This window comes from Temnothorax nylanderi, unplaced genomic scaffold, assembly GCF_030848795.1.
Source record: "Temnothorax nylanderi isolate EJ_2023f unplaced genomic scaffold, tnyl_v1.0 TNYL_tig0138_pilon, whole genome shotgun sequence".
NCBI lineage: Eukaryota > Metazoa > Arthropoda > Insecta > Hymenoptera > Formicidae > Temnothorax > Temnothorax nylanderi.
This window is the reverse complement of record NW_027249200.1, coordinates 170,515-193,163: the sequence shown is the minus strand read 5'-3', so window position 1 is coordinate 193,163 and position 22,649 is coordinate 170,515. Positions and strand designations below refer to the sequence as shown.

General features: G+C 40.3%; 1 protein-coding gene across 3 annotated transcripts in view; it reads left to right on the top strand.

Moving 5' to 3' along the window:
* The window catches only part of Nachralpha6 (nicotinic acetylcholine receptor alpha6), a 226,232-nt gene extending 208,436 nt beyond the window's left edge, over positions 1 to 17,796 (top strand). For all 3 annotated transcript variants that reach the window (XM_071714289.1, XM_071714290.1, XM_071714288.1), the window contains 5 exons: positions 1,323 to 1,432; positions 3,099 to 3,313; positions 4,824 to 5,024; positions 5,602 to 5,754; positions 6,857 to 17,796. In XM_071714289.1, coding sequence (XP_071570390.1) covers positions 1,323 to 1,432; positions 3,099 to 3,313; positions 4,824 to 5,024; positions 5,602 to 5,686 — 611 coding nt within the window. In that variant the 3' untranslated portion in view covers positions 5,687 to 5,754; positions 6,857 to 17,796. The remainder of the gene's footprint in view (positions 1 to 1,322; positions 1,433 to 3,098; positions 3,314 to 4,823; positions 5,025 to 5,601; positions 5,755 to 6,856) is intronic.
* The last annotated feature ends 4,853 nt before the right edge of the window (positions 17,797 to 22,649 follow it).

Sequence of the window (22,649 nt, the reverse complement as noted above, 5' to 3'; positions counted from 1 at the left end):
TTCTATTCTCAATTTTCTTATTTTCGCTTATCTAACATCAGAAACTGAACGTACGTAAGTTACCTTCACTGTTCTGGCGAAATGTGAATTGCCGACCTCAGCGTAACTTCAGCAGGTGAACTGGGTTACGCGTATCGATGTATCCTGTAGAAATTCTGGAAATGTTAGCCCTCCCCCGTTAGATGAGTGAAACTGCTTAAATATAAGTCTTACGAAAGCCCGAGAGCAAGCTGAGAGGTACCTAAAGAACGTTTTAAAAAATTAGAACGTCCTTCGGGTATATCTCTGCGACAAATCCCTCGAGACATTTTTCTATTGCCTGCTCAAACAACACAGAAGTGCGAAAAACGCGTAAGGGACGTCTGAAGAACATCTCGTAGACGTCTTCGTCGTACCCTTATAGATATTTTTGTTGCTGGATACGTGGTGTATGCTATTCTTACTCATGTATATGTGCTTTTATCCTTAGCTATGTGTTGTCTGTCCTAATTATTATATTACCGAATAATAATACGCTTGTTACGCTTGTCTATTGTTTCTTTCTCAACTTTCGCCTCGAGTGTGAGTCGCAAGAGTTGATTCCGTGACAGGATCCATTCGGATGGCACTGAACCGCCGTGTGTTGTGACTGCGAGTGTGTCATCGTGGCGTGTATGTCTTCACCCGCATGGAGAGGCTCGAATATTCGGCCGCGTCTGGAGAATGCTCCGTGTTACTGTGCTACATGTATATACATATGTTCACTAGTACAGAGAAATCGGCGAGGGCATTCCAGCGGAAGCGCCTCTCCAACAGGAGATGAAAATAAAAAGGGCTAATGCACAATACGAGAATTATAGAGAAAATATGGAAAGAGGCATAACTGATGTAAAATGCCAAGTGGCTCGAGCGAATTGAAAGCACACTCCAGTTCGATAAATATAATATCAGTAAATGTGAAAATTGCATTTGAAAAATTGCATTATCCTTTGGAATGCATGGTTAAAGTGCGCCTCGCTTTAAAACATTTCAGACACGGATATTCTCCCGAATGTCTGAACTTTTGAGCCTCCCCGCGCGCACCGGAAACGCGCGAGCACTCGTACAGGCGAATGAAAGATTATATTGAATATGTATGTCGAGAGCAAAAATGGGGGGATATCGAGTAAGAAGGTTCTCAAGCGGAGACGATCGCGATCTGAGCTAAGAGAATCCAGAAGAATAATCTTTCATTCTCGACGAGAAAGCTGCTAACAGCGTTCGATCGACCCGCCATTTCCGTGACTAATCGCCTTCTTTTTGTATTCTTTCTCCGGGGGATTTTCGGGAATACCTCGATTCAGGATCATACTTCAATTGCATCATGTTCATGGTGGCGAGCAGCGTCGTGCTGACCGTTCTGGTGCTCAACTATCATCACAGATCGCCCGACAGATACGTGATGCCAAATTGGGTAAGAAAATACTATTCAATTAACTATATCGGACAGTTTTAGCTCTAATTAATGATAAATAACAGCATCGAATAATATAAATGTGATAAATGTAGCGTGTATTATTAATGACGCAAATGTTGTGTAGTAAACAACGGTAATTTGTCACCAAAGTAATTTCGAATGACACAAATAACACTAGTGACTGAATTAACGCTAATAAATATACGCTAATAAACGTTGATAAATGTAATCATTAAAATCGCGCAGTTATTACCTTCCTTTGTAACTTTGTGCGTTTTCTATCCGCTGAAATGTTTATCGTTCGCGCAGTCTTTGTAGAACGGATTATGTATCGTATACCAATTCGAAAGAAAATTGATTGAACCTACATAGAGTCGGATCCTTTTAATTTGCTGGAAGTATAGCTTAGCCGATTGTAGAATAAAATATTTCAGTCGAATAAAGGTTAATCATTTTAGATATATTGCGAAATAAGCTGCTTAACTAAACGGATTAGCCGAGATTGCATTTGCTTTCGTCATTGTTGCAGTGACATTATACCGAAATTGTTACAAATTTAATTGCCTTCTATTACGCTCTATAATTGAACAAGCAGCAATTTCGAAATTACACAATATAATTTTATAATCGCGATAATAAAACGCGGTAGTATAAGCATATTAGATTTATTTCTTGGAAAACGTTATTATTTTCATCGAAATATTCAGATAATTATAATAATGAAATAGCACCAAATTACATCTTAATATTTCTAATTTATTTAAAGAAGGTGGAAATTGTTGCGAAAATTAAAAGCGACTGAACTTCGTGAATTCGAAACAATGCGAAATAATTTAAACCTCTGCACGCAAAGAATACTTCGCGTAATGGTTAGCGATACGTCTTGTACGGTAAACTTCGCGGTGTGGCTATAACTACCATTGAAAACAGAGCTTTCTTGAAAGTTTAAAATGCCTTCGAGCTGTTGGTACTTACTTCCGACCACTGCCAGTTAGTTAGTGCAAGTTTTTTTTTTACGCAAGTCAACACATGGGAATTGTTTGAATACTCCGGATTTAAACAAGTACACTGCGTACACAAAACATCCATAGTGCATATTTACACAGTGTGTCAATATAATATACATTGGATAGAATTTCGAATTTGATTTGTTTTATTTCACTAAAGAAAAGTGCAATTCGGCTATCGAGTTTAAGTTCACGAGTAAATATTTTTTTTATGAATTTGTATTTTTTTTGTTTTTAAAAGAACAAAAAGATATGTAGGTATGATTATCGAAGACGCCATTGTGTCACAAATTGTTCTAAAAGCCAAATTATTCTAAACTCAAGTATAGTATAACTAAAAGATAATCGTGACTTTTGGGAATTCCTCGTAACTTTCACTTCAGCAATTTTCAAAATAAAGAATACTCGCCATCCCTCAGAGTGACGCTTATCGCAAAGTGTCCTACATGTAAATCTTTTGAAAGTATCAAACTTTGAATATGGTGCGCGGACATTATTTAAAAATTCTATACTCTCCAATTTTCTGAACGGGTTTTTGTTCTCGCAGCGAGATTCGAGGAAATAAAGTTGAGAGGAATTTTTGCTAGAGAGCGCGGCGATACGATACGTGATGTAGTTACAAAGTTTAACGAGACAATAATTCGATGTTCACGCAGGTGAAACTAGTGTTTCTACAATGGCTGCCGTGTGTGTTGCGCATGAGTCGGCCGGGCAAGAAGATCACAAAGAAGACCATCCTCATGAGTAATCGGATGAAGGAGCTGGAGCTGCAGGAGAGGAGCAGTAAGAGTTTACTAGCGAACGTTTTAGACATCGACGATGATTTTCGCCATGGGAACAGCGCAGCCAATCCTGCCTCGGGCTATATAAGGTACACCACCAGTAGTTCCTCGTCCATTCGGATCTTTTCAGGTCGTTGCGTTTGGCGAAAATCCCGCGATGACTTGACCATCCATTTTCCCCGGTTAGCTGCGCTCTTTTTTCCCCACTGCACTGCTGACAATAGAGCTGTTGTTTGACGGGCGAATGTTGTTCGCAGGCAACAAAACCGCGTCACATTTTAATCCCATTGCGCGAAAAAGCAATGAGAGAGAGAGAGAGAGAGAGAGAGAGAGAGAGAGAGAGAGAGAGAGAGAGAGAGAGAGAGAGAGAGAGAGAGAGAGAGAGAGAGAGAGAGAGAGAGAGAGAGAGAATCTGGCGTGAGCGCACATAATAATCCATTGCGAGCGATCGAACGCGGACGGGCAACGAGCGCGTCGAGAATGAACGAGGCGTGCGGACACGTGTTTCCGAGTAAATACACCCTATGCTGCACGTAATTCAACTCGCGTGTCCGGCCGACGCTCGACGCTATTTTGCAGCTCTACCGGGGGAAAATCGAAGACACGGGGGCTGCGCACACAGAATGATTACGGGACGGTACACGTCATGTTTGCTCTGCAATAACTGCGAGCGGACGAGAGAGATCCGCTCGTCCGAAATCCGTCGGCCGTCGCTTAAAACGGCCGCGACGGTTGTGCCGCCCGGAATCGAATATCGAGATTTTCGCGAATAAACGCCGACTCAATCTACCGTACCCCGGATTTTCGTGTTTTCCCACGAGATCTTTGCGGCCTTCTCTTTTCCTTCTCCTCCTCCACCCCCCCCCCCCCCCCCCGGGTCGAATCGTTAACAAAATATTCCATCCTAACATTTTTTTTTCGCGCGACCCTTCAATAATCACTTCTGGTTTGCCGCATGATTTTCACCGAGCAATCCGTTTTCTCCTTCGTCTCTTCTTCGCTCTTCTCTATATCACGGAAAACCGATAATCGAGTTCTGTGACATAGTGGTCCAATTCGAATGCAGAGCGCGATAATTTTAATATATTTTCAAATTCTTTACCTATATTGTTAAAAAAAAAACATTGAGACACGTTCACTGGATTTTTGATTACAAAGTGTCTTGTATCCTGCAAGTATATTACCTCACACAAGGAAGAAAATCATTTATTCCAGACTCTAATCTTCAATGACCACTGAATCAATTGACTATATAAAATATAACGCAAAAATGAAAATCTTCAAAAGTATAATTATATGTAGTTTGCAATTAATCGTTGAAGAGAAAAATACGTAAGTAATGCAAAGTGTAAATTGCTATAGCAATTTTGTCTCGCATCGAACATAAGACTTTAGCGTTTATCGGATTTGACTTTGCATTATCTTATGTATCAAGAGATGGACTGTTTCAATAATTACAACAACTCTTGACGTTTTGAAAAGCCGGAATTTCACGAGCTCTCCAAGGATCCATGCAAAACGCCTGTTGACGACTTGCTGGGTCTTAAGAGAGAACGTTGTGACACTTTCGAGAGTAATAATTTACATGATCTTTTACAGCAGGTCGGCGTACGGGACGCCGCTGTCGAGCAGGCCGGCGACGGTCGAGGAGACTTCGGCGTCGTTGCCTCTCAGCGGCATGCAGAGGGAACTTCACACAATCCTCAAGGAATTGCAGTTCATTACGAACCGCATGAAAAAGGCGGATGAGGATGACGAAGTCATTAGCGACTGGAAATTCGCCGCCATGGTGGTCGACAGGTTGGATGTTTTAAATCTTTCATGTGGTTACAGTCGTGCGCGCGCCGCAGCGCCCGGCGTCTCTCTCGCGAAAAATCACGGACAAAGAGATAGCTTTTACAGCGGAGCCCGAGGTTCAGATCCTCGCGCGAGAAAAACTCGTCCGTCATTTATACGCCGGTTCGATTCGCCGGGCAAATCCATTACGTGATGAGTAGCTGAACTTATTCGTTTCAGCTGCTCAAAATTCCTTTATTTAATAATTTCATTTATTTGGACTTCAATTATCACATGAGTTTAATTAACGAAAACTTATTTCCTCAATAATCCGAATTATAAGGAAATTATTTATTTTTTAAATAATATCGACTGGAATTAACACATTCAATTTCGATTATATGTATATTATATATATATATATATATATATATATATATATATATGCTTTAATATTTTTTATTTCCAATTTTGAATTTATCGTTCTTCATACACGCACAATAGAATAGATTTTATTATTTTATCTCTTTAGTCTGATCTGTTATTAAAGCATTTAAGACTTATGGGACTAATGTTCTAATTTCTCTGTTGTGAAATCAAGGGTTTGCCTGTTCGTCTTCACGTTATTCACGGTTTTGGCTACGGTGGTGATACTGTGTCGCGCGCCACACATAATCGTCCAGTAATAGACTGCCCGGTCGAACCGAAAAAAATACACAAAACATGCCAGGGATAGCGCCTCCTGGAATATTCGGTAAGAATATAAGTTATATATTTTATCACATATAATTACCCTCATAATTGCGCTTGTTCTTGTGTCGTCTTGTCCCGAAATTACCGTGCTCGATAGCTTACTTGTCGAGATTTCGCTTAATTCGCGCACTGTTAGTTATTCGGTCGAGAAACCGAAATCGGCATGTAAATTTCGCACCACACGGACCGAATAGGCCGCGATCATTACGTGCGAATGACGTGGGTCAGATGACCATAACGCAGTTAATACTGCGTGGAAATGTTAACAAGCACCGGTGTAACAAGCTCGGCTCATTGGCCGTCGCACGCGCTGAAAATATCCAATCGCGCCAACGCGAATGTCTCTGTCTCGCAATTTCGTCGCGCTAATTGCCGGTTCGTACGTACCTCCGGAGCGCAATTATTTATGCATTAACCCGAATATACAACCATTCGATTACATGATTTCAAGTATTGGAACACTCGTTGCTTGATTAACGAAAATTGGCTTTAAATGGTACGATAGCACCGAGCTAAATGTGATTAGTATACAAAGAATATTAATTACTCGCTTATATAACTATCTATTAAATTACGAGAGTTTTAATATTCATGAAATAACTGCTCACGTACAGAAATATTCATTGTTTTAATTACATAATTATAGTCTAGAAATGTTAATGAGTTTTTGCTCATCGGCTCTCTCGAATTTTTTTTTAATATAAAAATGCTGCGAACAAAATATAAGTTAAATTAATTTCTGTATTTTCTCTTGCTTTTGCGCTGATCCAGAAATTTTTCGGCCTGATTACTCTTCAATATTTCTCTTAATTTCCTCGAGCTTATAACTGCACGGCGTTCGTCGGTTGAAGATTTTTAAGTTATCGGAATATATTAGAGAGAGAGAGAGAGAGAGATCTCTCAATGAAAGTTATATACTCGCGGAGCTTTAGAATTGCTGGAACTAAAAGCCAGCCCGGCTGGGCTTAATGGCAAAGTAAGCTCACCAAAATCGATCAGTCCGGTACATCTCGGAATTCCCCCACCCCAATGTCAATTCCTCAGAAGTCAATAGTCAGACATATCGTCAGTTATACTCGCGCTTTCTTCTCTCCCCTTCGCAGGAAACGACGTCCGGCACGATTCGAGGAGGTGGCTACGGAGCACGTCGAAATGAAAGCGGGGAAAGCGCGGAAGAAAACAAAAAGAGAGACGGACTCGTTAGCCCCTTTCGCGCCCTTCTGCGCGACTCGCCCCTCCCGAGGGAACAAGGGAACGCGTTTCTCGCGTTCTCGGATTCCTCACAGCTGGGAATCACCGCCCGGTTCGTGTGCGCCCAGTTCCTTTTCGCGACGTGCTTTCGTTCAGACGCAGAAGGGAGGCAAAAGCTAGAGTGAGACCACCGACGACGTTCATATAGGAAAAGCCACGGGGAGGAAGATCAGCTTCCGGCAGCGGCGGGCAACGGCGGGCGTCGTCTCGTATAGCTCTTTAGCGGAGAGGAGGACACGCCTGGGAAAAACGTTTCTGGATTTAAGAAGAGAGAAACACGAGAGGAATGGGAACAAGGATCCGATCGCCGACGTCACGCTCCGTTACGGCTGCGTTATTTCGTTTAAGTGACTTAATTAACGTTTCTAGTGCAGAATCGGTAGGTAGTCGACGCGCGACGCGAGCTGGACGGAGATTTAGAGGATCTACCTCTAGATCGTAAAACGAAGGTAGGTGCAGGCGAAAGGGAAAGAGAGACAAGCACGCGCTGTCGAGCGGATCTAATTGCGTTAATTTCGCGGGCTTCCGTCGATCGTGATATCGACCGGCGATCGCTGCCGACTGTCGTTTCGGCGATCGGGGGTCGATCTCGTGCGACAACCGATGGGACCTCGCGAGGAAGGGACGCGCGACAGGTGTCGACGGTGTCACGAGACAAAGGAGATCGCGCAGTCCTCGGAAGAGCGTTGTTGCGGCCTTTCGATAATAGTAACAATAACGATAATATTTCTTATAATAATGAGAATAATAATTAACGATAATTACTGTTAGTCGCTTTGCGCGCGCGCGCATGCACGCACGCACGCACGCACGCGCGTTACGACCGAGTCGTAATTAATTAACGCTGCGTTCTGTTGAGGGTCTCTCGTAGGGAGCCGAGACGGACTTAAGGGAAAAAAAATAAATAAACTGCCAAATAGAAACTCGAGTCAGGGGTGTTCAACCTTTTCAAAACGGTAGGAAAGTAAAGTGCGGCCTGGACGATCGACAGGGTGAACGCGCGCGCGGTACCCGCGACCAATTGGCGAGAGCCACCGTTTGTTTCGTGTCGACGAGAATTTCTCCTCTTCCCTTCGATGCACAATCCGCGGATCCGCGATTTAGCGTCTCTCCTAAAGGGCGAGCCCGCGACAAGGCGCGAACGAAACTTGCGCCGATCGAACGATCGCGCGATCGACCCTCCACACTCTCGATATATTTTTTCACGTTTTACTCCCCCCCCCCCCCCCCCCCACGTTGCAAAACTCTCCTATTATCATGCGCTCGAAAGCTGACGTGCGCGAAATCACAAGCGATTTTTCCCTCCTCCCCCTTCTCCCCCGCGCTTCCGCAAAACCTGCCGGATATTTTCACACCGCGTATCACACACGGGGTGCGCGTGTGTTTGTGTGTTGTGTGCACGCGGGTGTATGTATGCGTGCGTGTGTGCGTGCGCGTGTGTACGTGTATGTGTGTGTGTGTGTGTGTGTGTGTGTGTGTGTGTGTGTGTGTGTGTGTGTGTGTGTGTGTGTGTGTGTGTGTGTGTGTGTGTGTGTGTGTGTGTGTGTGTGTGTGTACACGCGAGAGATATACAAGCGCACAAGAGAGCGGTCGACGCGTCGCTTATTCAGCCGATCGGCGGAAGAGGGTCGATCGATCGATCGGCCGCTCATTCGTCCGGATCGTACGGTGCCGCACGAGCACGCAGCGTAAAACCGGCGAGGCGAACACGCGCGCACACGCGGAGACCAGAGAGGCGAACGCGACGAGGGCGAGCAAACCGCGGAAAGAAAATTAAAAAAAAAAGAGAAAAGGAAACAAGAATAAAAAAAACTGCCAAGTTGGACCACCCCTGCTTTCCGTACAGAGTCACGCGTAAACTCGAGTCCTCGAGGACCTCGGTGAATCCGTCGTGGATCGTGATCGAGCGCTGCGAGGGCGATCGACGTAACACACATTTATGGGGGCCATGCATACCGCGACGACGATTTATATCTCGGTGGATCGCATAGTCTCGTTGCTCGACTTCGCGCTTGTCAAAACCTCTCGACGACTGTGGCTTAAAGTGGCCGAGCTTCCCAAATTGTGTCACGCTTTTCTAACAGGTCGTTACACTTCCACTCCGCATTTTGCCAAAACGGATTTTCTACGGCTCGTCGGTGAGGAAATAAAATCAAAGGTCTGAATCTGACTCTTCGATGGCTTAAAGATCCCATAGTCACGTAATATAATTTTATATGGAACAAAAATTTTCGCAATAATTAATAAATTTTATACCTGTGCGCTGTTTCTTTCTTTTTTATCGAGAAATTATTTCATTTCAAAAGAAAAATAATAAACGGAAGAAGAAATAAGTTTCAATTCATTATTGATCGCATGTCAGAGCATGTGATATTTGTAATGCCGTGGTCGATTATCCGCGATCGTCGCTGTCTCGCTGGCGGTATAAAAGTAAACTTGTAACCTCGAGCGAGCTCATCAAATAATTAATCCTTGAGGCGGGTGCTGGGAATCCTCCGAAGGCCTTATTAACGTAAACTCATCGTCGGGCGAGTCGGTGCTTTTTAATCACGCGCGACTAATTGCTGAACCGATTCGCGGATCCGCTCGTTATTGCGTACGTCACATGAGGATTGTATGTACCGGGATTTCATTTATACAAACGAGTTTCAACCGGATTATTGCAGTTAATTTTCTACGTTGTATATTCTATCGGCGATATACACGAGCACGTTTTGACGATCTCATATCATTTAAGAGACACTTCAAATTACGTTCGTATTTTATCATCATGGTAGTTATCTGCAGAAGGCTTATGTCCTGTTGCACAGTTTAATGGCACTAATCTCGGAAGAAAATCAGTTCCGTGATATGTAGACGTAAAATAAATAAATATTACAAGACTTTTTAACTGCCGTAATGAGCAAATGAATGGTTAATATTAATTCAGAAAAGTCTTGTAATAATGAGCAATTAATTAAACAACTGTTAAATGAACAACTAATTTTTGTTTTCCCAAAAAATATCATTTTTCTTCTTTAATATTACGCTATGTAGTTGATAATATCGTAGAGTTAACGCAGTACAACACGCATACATAAAAATTCGCGTATTTAGCAAGATACTTGTGGCAAAGCGTAACGTTAAATCGCAGTCGTCGAAGGTCTTGGCATACATCCCCGTTCCTAGCCCCCCTCTCCCTCCTGCCTCATTTAACGAAGCTGTACGGAATGACAGAGTGTAATCGTTCATACGACGCAAAAGATGATACACAAAAAGTGATGAATAACGTGTCGAAGGTGTTCCGACTAAATACTCAGATAAATATGTAAACATAAACGAGTAAACGTTCGCGTGGCGTGGGGACTTAAGTACATCCTATACAAGCGATCTGTTTGGTACACAGGAGTGAACAGTGTCATCGGCTAAACAGTGTCATAGCACGCACGCACGCACGCACGCACGCACACACATACACACCCGGAAACACATTACACGTACACGCAACGTCCACTGATGAACTGCTTAGATGTGAGGCAGCGACGGTGTATTCATCAAAGCCAGATACGCAAATTGGATCGTCGACGATAGTCGATCGCGATACCGATCGGGATCGTCGATCGTTCCAGAATCTCATGTGGATGATCGTAAATCGCCCACCGAACCACCGCGGCGATCCACCGGCGCGGGAAGAGTCCACCGAGCAAATCAAATCAAACCGAAAATCATTGCGAATTCGTTTTTCCCGAGGAGGGTGATTCAGGTGATTATCGATCATTGCCGACAATCATTTCGCGGGGAACGTAAGTAGAGTCTACGGCGCTCAGCGGAGAGCACGAAAAAAAAAACGCACACGGACGAGAAGGAATTGTGATACAATTGTGTGTGATCCTCGGGACGCACGCGACGGTAAACGGGATGAGGAACAATCGCGCGACGCGAGGAACAATTTCGAGCACAACGAATCGCGAGTAGAGTATTTTGTGAGCACGCAGGGAGGAGAGACTTGAAGGGCCGTTTACACCATGCCGATTTTACGACGCGATGCTGCTAGGAAAGTTGTTAGGGTAATCGTTGCGAAACGTTATTCTAAAATCACAACTACTTGCTATAGGCATAATAAATAAATAAGAGTCTCAACTAGAATATATATCAAATCGTTGCGATACTCAATACGTATTCGCGATGTTTATAGCATCTAATTAAAATATTGCTAAAAAATGTAACACAATGCAGAAGTGTAGGCAGCGCTTGGACACAATGTAACCGAGAAACGCGGACTGTAACATTTATAATAATTCGAGTTGCATTCGTGATCACTGAATCGTTGAATCACTATAATTCGTAATCGCTGATTCAATAAATAATTAGTAATTTAATTATAGTAATTTACTCAGTCGGCTTGGTATCCATTTGAACGAGCTTTGTTAAACCAAGCGGTTTCATTCTTTCGAGCAATCTCTTCCTCAAATTTTCTGCAAATTTTTCTACCTTATCAATTCTCGATGCGACATCCTTAAAAAAAAAATCTGCGGTGTAAACGGGCCTTGCAGAGTCGCTGGAACGATCGACATCGTACGGGGGTCACCGACGATTTCGAGGCGGCGCGGTCGATCGACGGAAGATTCACCCAGGGCGACCTCCGATCTAGCATAATTTTCTCATCTCACGCGCGCGCCACGTAATCGATAAGTATATACGAGTGTAACGGCGTCGGCCAGTCGAATAAAAGACACGAGGAGACGGGAAGACGAAGAGAGAAAGTCCGAGGGCGCGTCGCGACGCCGTCGTGAAATCGGCCGCCGCGCCGGAGCGAAACCGTCGCGTAGAGATCGGAGCTTGGGGACGAGGCACAATCTGCGGTCTCGAATGGCACACTCGCGAGAAAAACGACATTTGATACAATAGTGATATCAGGGAAAGGAAGATACACACGCATCGCCCGTATCGCCTGAACGCGTTTCTTCACCCGTTGAGCGCCGTTCGTTCGATTCCCGATATATCACCGTGTCGATCCCGGATACGATCATTCGCGTTAAACAAATCAAATTCCGGGATCGGACGTGCGCGCGTCTAAGCGACGCTGAATGCGCGACGAAGATACGGGCACGTATCCTCCCACGTAGACGTATACGTGTATCTTCCGTTGCCGTCTCACCGGAGATTTTTTTATATATAACGATAACGAGGGCAGAGGCGGCGGGAGAGTAGTGCATTGTTAATTCAAAAAAATGCTCATTAAAACGAATCTAGCGAGTATACAGCGTAAGAAAAATTTTACATGGTGTTTGTACATTTAAGGAACTAAAACGCATCACGCGCAGAGGAATCTCGCTCTGCGATCGAACCATCGTACGTAATTAACGGGAGCATTAAAGCAGCGCGAAGAGGTAAAATTATTACGAGCACGGCAAAACGGGAAATATGTTCTATATTGTAAGAAAGGAGAATAAGAGAGGGAGGAGGAAGCGGGAAAACGAATCCGTATAAACGTTAAGCGAATTTAAGCTCTAGGAAACTCGATGTACGGTAATCGTTTGGTTAGTGAAAAGTCCCGTGGTTATTATTACTATTGTTTACGCCGAAGGAAGCGGCGATCATCGTTAGTGCTATTATCAACACACACCGCAGGACTATTACTATTAATATGATTACCGTTACTATTTATCACTACACAACTACTAGCGCTACTGAATATTATTATTATGGTTATCATTACTACTACTATTATTAATTACTAATGTCGTTACTAACTATACTACTACTATTACTACTATACCGCTAGAAGCTACACTTAACTATTACCTACCTACCGCTGCTACTATTGTTACTATTATTGCTAACTTCTAACACTCCACCGTGGGCGTGGAGAGCGCGCGATATCGCGAGGGATCGCGCACGATTTTAGCCGTAAGTTAAGCGATCTCGATTTGCGTTTTTAATATTCGAATTGTGGTAATGTAATCCGCGGTAAAACACAGACAGACGGGGAGCTCAAGCGATATCACGACATATCCCGAATTCGTCGGTTGACTTTAAGGATATAACCGTTGGGACAAATTGTTACAATAACGCGTCCGCGTTTAATCGTGCAACGCGAGCGACGCTTTTGGCGACGGTGTATCGATTCCGTAAGGCTAATCCGAATTAATTAGTGGGCCGAAGGTAAAAGCCGACATTTTTACAGCGACGCGACGGGGGGTCGCGGCATCCCTTCGTCCGTCGTTCCGGGATAATTCGACTCGCGGGAAAATGTTCTTTCTTTATCGGCCTTCTTCGATCGGGAATAAATGAGATAGAAATTCGATCAAGTCGTTGCTGTTACAATCCTTAATCTAAACAACAATCTCGCGCGAGGCGACGCGCGCGTAGCGCTACGCGTGTAAGTTTGTCGGTTACTCGATATTGCGTAATAAGTTGAAACCCTCGTGCCGGCTGAGACCAGGGAGAGACACGGTTATCTTTGCGCGCAAAATTCTCTTCAGCCTGTCGCGATTCGTTTGGAAAACTTTACTACGTCTGCACGTTTAATCTTCTCAGTCTCGAATAATTTCCCGATTCAGCAAAAACTAGGTTACACGGCGCCCATTGTAACACTATTTAAAGGTGACAGCGTAAAAGAAACATTAGACGAGAGAATTGTAGAGTAGCAGTTTGCGAATACAACCATCATTTTTTTTTCATAAATATAAAAGTATAAAGATATATAAAAATTCCTAGATATGACAATTAATAGAAAATAGGAAAAATGAATAAAATTATAGTTTGCTGGCTACAATTGTGAATACATTTTACATTTTTATTCAATGAAACATGCATATTCGCTGAAACAGACATTCCTCCTAGTATTGTCCGAGTTCTTAATTCTGACTGGGGATTGAAAAGATTAAACGCTACACCGATTTTTCGTGCGCGCGCGGTTCTCTTTCCGATAGAACGGCTAGATTTCTCGATTAACTTCGCCGCGATTAAAAAAACACGGACGACAAGAAGGGTACGTATATTGGATAAGTGTACGCACCTTTCGTCGGTACGAAGCTCGTTTCGCCCGCCGCTGCGTAAACGCGAGCGGGCGTATTGAAACATGAAAAAAAATCGTGTAAATAACTTCTGTGATAAGAATCGATTATTAGTAATTTGCCGAATGCGAAACCCCTTGAGGACGTCGGCGGAAGCGGCGACGCGAGCCCAAGCCATCAACGAATCGGCTTCGCCGAAAGCGACACGAAACAATTGTACAGCGACAAGGATAATTTAAATAATGCGTTTCTCTCTGCGCATGTAGTAAACAAAAAATTTAGAAACGTACAGATATCTGTCCTTGCCTTCAATTTCTACTTTATATCAAACTCTCCTTTTTTTTCCTCAAAAAGTAATGAAATATTTTTTTTACTTTACAATGTAATAATTCTTGATACGTATGACTTCGAAAATAATCACGTCGACATATAAAATACATGTTATTTCCGGCTTCCAAAATAATTTCACAAGCTTTGAAAACAAAATCTGCGAACGAAAGAGACAGGTGGTGCAACGTTAGCATAATAGACGATCGACTTGGACAGATATCAGAATAATGTACGAGCCGGATAATTGGCTTCGTTTTACGGCTGAGATAATCCAATTCTCGGAATTACACGAGTCAGTTCCCGTTGATCCATCCCGTGCCAAATTATCTGCTCGTGTCAGACGAGATTGGCATCAGATCTTCTTCTTATTCGAAGCATCTTCACGGCCGTCTTTTACCAGTAATTTTTCCGTAGCCTGCATTCTTCACGCGTCTCGCATCTCGAGCGAACAAGCAAGGTCGACATATTAGATAAAAGATCCGCGTATGATATACCGCTATCGGTTTCGTGTTGCGCGGCGAAGCTTAACGTGTCTTCATTTGCGGCTGATTGAGGCCGATTAGTAGCAACGGTTCTCGCGCCTCCCCGACGAACGATGGCGAGCCGGAAATGACAGGGCTTAGTGTGGGAATTGCCAATCGACGTTTAATCCGGCCGCTCGCGGCCAATTTCGACTCGACGGCGAAGATGAAGCGGCGATGCGCGTGCTTGAAATACGATCGGGCCCCCCCGATCGAGAGATCAAAGAAGCCGAACGGACACGCGATTTTCCTCGACCATATCGCGCGAACACAGCGATCAACTGTGACTGTGGTCCGCTAATTGCGGCGCGCCCGCTAATTACAGGCGAAATCACGCAGGCGGGAGACGCGCCCGCGCGATCTATTTTTACTTTTTTATATATGACACGCATCTCGTCACGACCATATTCGACGTGGTGTCGCTTTTAGAAAATATTAAGTACGTCTCATCGGCCGCGAGCACCGAGCGACGACGACGACGGACGGCAAGCGGAAAAGACGGGCTTGGGGCCTCGCAACGTTACTTCCGATGTTTAAACGACGCGGAGCGGTCGCGGGGTACACTCGTTATGCACTTAAGCGACTTCGTTTCGAGCGGTGCATTATTATCGATAGTGTGTATAGCCGTGCGCCGTGTGTGTAATGTATACATACACATATACTTTGAACATACGAATATAAATATATACATATGAATATAGGCGTATACATAGATAATGCATTATACATATATACATATTATACATATTACATATATATATGTATATATACATATGTATATATACCATATATACATATATATATATATATACATATATATAAATAGCGGAAACAATATTGTAACATACGAACAGCAGGAGAATCTGCTAAAGGTGAAAGAAAATGCTATATAAATTGACATTGAACGTTAAACTAATGGATAGTGCGAACTGTTAATAAATTGTAATATTAACTAATTCATTAATGAACTAAATACAAAGGAATTGAACTAGGTTACACGGGCAACTGGTAGTCTGTCCCCAAAACATTCATCTCTGTTCCTACTTTCTGCGAAAGTGGAGCTCGCGCGTTGTTTTCGGCATGCATATATATATAATACATATATACGTTGATACGTATATGGTTTCTCGCCATGAAACGTGTCACATTGGATTCCTCCTTGATTTCCGTCGGATGTAGTATGTATAATCTTCAATAATTTGTCGAAAATCGTTTGTCAAGCTGCTGGCCATGCGATACACGCCCCGCGATATGCTCTCGTTTATATATAATTATTATACTCACATGTACATAGGACACCATTGTATACACACGCGTGCCAAGAGTGATTTATAAACGCAATACGTGGCGTGCGAATCAAAAGAGACACACGAAAAAGAAAAAGAAAAGAAAAAGAAAATGAGGAAGAAGGAAAGGAAAAGGTGTAACGACACGAGTGTAAGAGGCTACGGGAATGTCGATTGTCGTCGTTCCTCTCCCGAATTCTGCACTGATTCTCAAATAAAAGGTACGGCTTGACCTCACGCACCGGCTGCTCGTATTTTATTCTTCAGGAATAAAAGCCGAGGGGGGGTGGTCCCTTCCCTTCCCAATAATCCGCGCCCCCGTTCGCTTTCGCTCTAACGATACGTGAGAACCAGATGTGAGAAAACCAAAAGAGAGAGAGAGAGAGAGAGAGAGAGAGAGAGAGAGAGAGAGAAGAAATAGGAAAACGAGAAAAGACCAACAGAAAGTGCCGGAACTTTTTTTCGAGATGAGTTGAAACGCGATGAAAATGACGCAAAGCGTGACCAGATCGTCATCGACCATGTGTCAACGTCGGCGTTACGCACACGCGTTACTAGAGAAAAAAAAAGAAAAAAAACACGCGCTCGCATACATTGCCACACGGATTGACCATCGACGGATCGATCCGCAAACCGTTTTACATGAGATAGGTACGTAATGTTACCGCCGTTGTGTATGTGACGTGCGCGAGACGGAGATGTCATATAAGTAAATTAATAAATAATAATAATGATAATCGACGGAGGAGACAAGCCAGCCGCGCGCGGTATGCTCAAAATGTAGAATAAAAAAAGATTACGACACACTGTACAATGCGTTTAAGGATATCCTTATGTATAGATAAACACGTTAATACGGAGTGTAAATGCGACTGTCGCGACGAAAAGCGGGACGGGACTGTTGAAACTTGTAGGATTAAGCGAGAGCGAGAATTATGCGATATACCTGCTGCGATGCGTCGCTATGTATAGCGTGAAAGAACAATGCAAATGCTAATGCAAAACTCTATATGAATAATCTTGCGTTCCTAACGATGAGAACATTGTCCGATGAATAAATGACGGATTGACGCTAATTGACTTTAATTTCCACTTCACGATATTGAACGACAAGTAAGCCACACAACTTAAATTTAATACGAATCGAAGAAACATAACTATTATTTTGCTTTACATAAACGAAGCTATGGCTTTTATTTTATTTTATTTTATTTTAATAATTACATTTCTTTACTGCATTACTTGTGAATATTAAAAATTGGAAATCTCTTCATCATACTTTGAAGTTTTAACTTATTCTTTTAACATATGAGTACATTTCGAAATAGTATACAGATACGTACATCACATAAATTTTCGAGTAAAACTAATTGTGAAAAACGGAAAGGAGAAATGCAATATATAGATCGATAAGAGGCAGCCGGAAAATTCTTTCCAAGGACTATCTAAACGAGAATAATTTAAATGCAATGTTAATAATAAAATGATAATTAAGCGGAGACTCGATTCGACGAGTTCATTATTTAATTATTATTCTTATAATCATTTATTTAGGGATATATAACCTTTCGTTCAAGATGTAACATGCGATAGTTTCGACAGTTTTGTACGAGCAAGATGGAAATAAATGTCACGCACTCCTTGTCTTCTATAGAAATCCACCTTTCATTCCTCCGAATTCTACCCAAATCTTGAAATATTGGAGTAAAATTAAGTAAAAACTTGTCAGTAATTAACTATGACGATTATTCCTATCCTAATAATTTAAAACTACAAACTCGATTAGCTTTTTATGACGGCAAAAATAGAATAATTTTATATCGCTTTTCTATTTGACTTTTACAAAATTAACTGACGTATTTACTATATATATATATATATATATATAGTATATACGTATTTACTATATATATATATATATATATATAGTAAATACGTCATATATATATATATATATATATATAGATTATCTGCGACCGCTTTTACCTCCTATATATATTATTATACTCCTACGCTTCATTTCGGTTCGCTGAACTTAGTTAATTATAGTTCAACCCACTATTCACAGCTAGTTTACAGACAAATTATACATTCAATTGATTAATCATTATTATGCAGTCGATCCAGGTTAATGACTACACCGATGTGATATTGAAAAGCCGTTGCTCATCAATCCTGTTGATTTGAAAGATTAAAATCGTAAATTTATTATAAAAAATTAATTAAATATATAGTTAATATATATATATACACATAAATCAAGAAAAGGAGTCATTATATTTTTGTGGCTTATTTCCAATTTTATTATTTATTCAAATATATATATATTACTCGAAATTAAGTAAAATGAGACGTGAAATCCAATATAAATGTTTCAGCACGGAACTTAAAGATCTTTTATATGTAAATAAATTATCTCATAAGATTATTTTATATGTATATTCTAATACATTACATTAAAACGAATGTATTTCAATATATTTCAATATATTATGTTAAAAGTAATTTTGTTAACTGACTGTAAGATGTACAGATATTTATTTGCTTTGAACATAAATTTGTAATTTATTTATAATAAAAACGCTCAATTCTCTTCGTCCTCTTCGTGCAAAAATGCTGTAAGTATAATTATTACATAATTATTTATAAGAAATTAATTATAAATAATTGTTAGATCATAATTTATTTACGAACGTCCCGAGTTTATTAATGTTTCAGAGAACGGAATCTTTTAAAAAATTATTAGATACGCGTGAAAACCTCTTATTTTCCCTTTCCCAATATTTAATTAAAAGTAAATCTTATTAATTTCTTAAAATTTAATCGGATTTCTTATAAATTATAATAACAGAGTCCTCTTCCAGTCAAGTATTGAATTTCTTTGAGAATGTGTTCTACTTCCTGGAGAAGAGAAACACAATCAATAGACATTTCAACTGATGGTACATTTTATCATCGACGTTAAAGCTCTTTCAAAATTCTTTTTACAAATTATGATAACATAATGCCGTTGAGATACAGTTAAAGGTCTGTGTACTTTATACCCCTTAAAAACATAAACCAAAAGTTGTGTAAAAGCATTCGGCAAAGCGAAATTTGAATAAGAAACTAAGTTATATGAAGCTTCATAACAAAGCTATTTCTTGTCAATGCTGAAAAATATTTCCAGATTGGAAAAGAAGAGGCAAATTATCCGCGAGTACAATGATAACATATGGCATTGTGCATCAAGAAATATTAGTTTCTTCTTCTGCCGTTGGATGACAGCAACGATAACGTTCTCGTGAAGAAAGATTTGCATCCAGTTACCATCCAACACAAATCAACACGCTTCACGTGCTCGCCCGTAGATATCAACCATGTCTATTACCTTGATAAAAATTTGTTATAATTAAATTTTAATATTAACTAATTCGCTTGTGACATATTAAAAATAACTTTGATTTAATTACCTGATATTTTTCGTTGAAGTAGAGCAAAGAATTATAAAACTGAAAATTTGAAATATAAACATAGACTTGCATATAACAATTAATATTGTTATTTTTCAAATGTTTTTATTATATGTTATATATATCGATGTTTTTATTTCATAACTTTATTTAACGTTTAACATTTTTACCATATTACCATAACTAATCTAATGTAATGGACTACATTTATTGTGGATGAGAATAGAGATATTTAATTTTATTTGCCGAGTGCGAGACGATGCGTCTCAACTAATCAGTGTAAATGTGGATGTTATACAATTAACAAGAAACGTTAAGCTCCTATCAACCTAAGTAATAGGATTCTTGCGTTAAAATTAATTCGGGCTTATCTTTCGAGAGAGCGTTAAGTTTCGCAGCGTAAATTGTAGCACGCATTAAGGAATCGCTTGAATACATCGTTTATTTTCCTGTGGTATCTGCTTTCCCTTGAATACACATATCAATGTACATACATATACCTATATATCTATACACCTCTACACACACACACACACACACACACACACACACACACACACGTCCTCTTGAGGTACTCTTTGCGCCATTCTCGCAAGGTCCAAAGGGAATTCCAAGAGAGAAAAAAAGAGGGAAAGAATAAAGGTTTAAGAAATTGTTCAACTCAAATCGATTTCTGAATAAAATATTCCACCTCAGTCCTTATTCTTATCTTCTTTCTTTCACATACTCTAGATGAAGTTCTAGAAAAAATATTTCTTTGTGGTGCAGTAAAATGGGAATATTAAAATATGCACAAAAGATAATCGCAAATCGAAGATTATTTTATAATTACAATAATAAAAAAGTAAAAGGAGACGAGCGTCGTACGAGAGCAAACCTAATATCTATAAAACAATCAATCAGCAATTAAAATAGCATTAAGTAATAATAAGATTCCAAAAGAAGACTCGGACACTCAAAATTTTTCGTTTTACTTGAGCAGTATTCTCGCATGACAGAACATGAAGGCTGAATCCGAACGCAACAATAAAAAAAGATTTTCATATAACGGATTTCGTCAATGCTACGAAAACTGTTGCCCTCGCTGTTGCCATTAATTCTCGGCCGAAAATAAAAGGTAACAGCGTCGTGATCCTTTCTGGTGACCGAGATAACGAGTTTATGCGGGGGGACCAATTGTGGTTTAACCAGCAAAATACCTTCTCATTTATCGCCTTTAAGAGTCTCGTTTCATAGAACTATAAGAACTTATATATTATTATGCCAGCAGCCAGAAGATATTAATTCTTAATTAAATAATATATTAATAATATTTTGTCGATGTAAATTACATATATGTAATGAATGTAATTATGAGATACCATATCTATTTTGTGTGATTGCCGGAAGTCTATGGGCAGAATTGAAAAAAATAGTAGGTCATTTTAAAGGGAATTTAATAAGCTTTAAGATGCTGAAATGTAAAATTTAATTTAAATATTAATTTTGCTGAAAATTAGAAAAATGTGAAAAATGAGCTTTCAAAAAAATCGAAAAAGTGTGCTCCTAATATGAGAGACCCCGGGAAATCGCTAATAAAGTGCAAAATACATCATATTGCAATTAAAAATCTTTATTTAAAGTTTTTGAAAGACAAATGTAATGGAGAAGCATATTTGCAACAATCGTAAACCCACTTATACTCAATATTGTACCTAATCTTCCCCCTCCACCCTTTCCCCTCAAATCAAGGTCAGCACAGTCTTATAAATTCGTATAAACCTTCCCTTAACGTTAATATAGTATTTTCTCTTCTTTTATTACTATACAATAACTTTCATACTTCAGCAACCCAGGAGTACCCTGAGTATCTCATGTTACGAGCACCACGCCTTGCGGTTTCGCGATCTCTCACCAAATCTAATCTCTACAATTGAGCAACTCAACATATCCCGTATTTTCCTATTAATACGACCTTACTCTATCGCTGCATGCTGAACTTATTGCCAAATATTTATTAATTATATAATAAACAAGGTTTAAAGACTCATATCCATGGCACTTGACAACATCCAATTTCACAATTTCTTTCTCTGCAACGACTACACGCACGATCAAACAATGAATTTTCCACTAAATAGGTTTTACCCCAAGGGCAATAAGTTCATGGTGGAACCAACAGATAGGGCCTATTAGTTTAGCAGAAACCTCGCTGTCGCATATTAGGAGCCTATCTCATAATCGGGTACTTTCCTCTATATGTAATAAATGTAATTATTCCTTGATATCAGAAAAAGGTTTCCTTGCCTTTTATTTTTCTCAATATATATTAATGACATTATTTTCATCTTCTTCTTTTATCCTCTTCTTCTTTTTTTTCCCTTTGTTACAATATTAATATAATCTTATTCTGGTAATGTAAAAATTCAACCACTTAAAGCTAAGGGTTAATAGTCCAGAGTTTTCTTAATCTTCAAGCAATTATCTTGTAAAACCCGAGATTTGCCGGTGTTATCTTGCGTGACAGGACGAGCACACCCCGATCCGTGATTGCAAATGTGCGGTTCTGCCGTTACACGTGTAATCCCGAAAATAATCATTCCCAATCATCGTCACGACCTGTCTGCCCAACGGCCGTACCGCGCAATCTACTTAAAGATAGCGTGCTATCGATTGCCGCAAGTCCGCATATGTCACGTATTGAATCGACCGGCAATATTAAAGAGATTTCCATATGGAGAGATGGGATCCTTTAAATTATCAAACGATTTGTATTTACGCATTTATATTTACCTATTTATATTTAACAATTTGTATTTACATATTTACGCATAATATTACGCAAATACTGATGTAAATACTAACGCAGAATTATATTAAGTAAAATTAATATTTAGAATGTCAAAATTAATATTAGAATAAGAAAAGTCATTTCTTTTTATTTCATTTATTACACATATATACGTGCGTACATAAGTTACAATCACGCATGTCACGGTTTAAAAATTCCATCAAGCTTTCGATGACGAGTAATCAAAGCGCGTAAAAATTGGCGTCCAATAATGCAGAATATCGATTG